The following is a 1006-nucleotide window of genomic DNA, read 5'->3' on the forward strand; positions in this document are numbered from 1 at the left end:
CATGTTCTCACCTGGTACGAGTGAGGTCATTAATAAATTTCATGTTCGCACCTGGTACGAGTGAGGTCATTAATAAATTTCATGCTCTCACTTGGTACGAGTGAGGTCATTAATAAATTTCATGCTCTCACCTGGATCATGTAGAGCTGAGCGATGCGGTACTCCTCCACGCTCATGGGCATGGGGATACGATACTCCTTTATCAGCATGGCTGTGCCTGTACGTAGACGACTCTGTGTTTTAGTGAGAGGTGCGACGCCCCCCTGTTGTCTTGACTAGCTGAGCAGCATGTTCAGATGATGACGATGATGAGGAGGAGGAGGCCCGGGCTCTTCATCGTTCACCCTGAGAGAGAGAACAACAACAACAAGGCCGTCAGTGGAAAATCAAGTCCTTTCAGATTCAGGCTTCCTTACAAACCACAGGAGTGAGCACTCGTATGAGGGATTAACCAAACACACACACATCCTGTGTGCTCCAGCAGATCTATTACAAGATAATCCACTGACCCAGCAACTGAAATCCCCCTTCAGCCTAAATCCAAACTCTGCCACAATAAACATGCAGCCAAGTTTTGGTCAATGTCGCTTTAAATTAAATTAAATTCAGTTTATTTCTGTAGCTCCAAGTCTCAACACACGTCGTCTCAGGACACTGAACAAAAACACTCATATACATAAAAAAACAATTAGTAAAATGTCTGTATCTAAGGAAGCAGCAGATCGAGTTGAATCTTCACTTCATCACAGTCTCCCATCCTGAGCGAGCCCAAAGGAGACAGTGGGAAGGAAAAACTCCCTTTAACAGGAAGAAACCTCCAGCAGAACCAGGCTCAGGATGAGCGGCCATCTGCTTCAACCAGCTGAGTTTGAGAGGACAGGAAGCAGAAACAGAGAAGACAGGAAGTAGAAACAGAGAAGACAGGAAGCAGAAACAGAGAAGACAGGAAGTAGAAACAGAGAGGACAGGAAGCAGAAACAGAGAAGACAGGAAGTAGAAACAGAGA

At 45.5% G+C, this 1006-nt stretch overlaps 1 protein-coding gene across 1 annotated transcript in view; it reads right to left on the reverse strand.

Moving 5' to 3' along the window:
• The window catches only part of LOC119424597 (membrane-associated phosphatidylinositol transfer protein 2), a 37548-nt gene extending 37135 nt beyond the window's left edge, over positions 1–413 (reverse strand). Inside the window, exon 1 of the mRNA XM_037692085.1 lies at positions 132–413. Within this exon, the coding sequence (XP_037548013.1) occupies positions 132–209 (78 nt within the window). The 5' untranslated portion in view covers positions 210–413. The remainder of the gene's footprint in view (positions 1–131) is intronic.
• Positions 414–1006: the final 593 nt, after the last annotated feature.

The sequence above is a fragment of the Nematolebias whitei genome, chromosome 18 (assembly GCF_014905685.2).
Source record: "Nematolebias whitei isolate Nwh7 chromosome 18, NemWhi1, whole genome shotgun sequence".
Classification (NCBI taxonomy): Eukaryota; Metazoa; Chordata; class Actinopteri; order Cyprinodontiformes; family Rivulidae; genus Nematolebias; species Nematolebias whitei.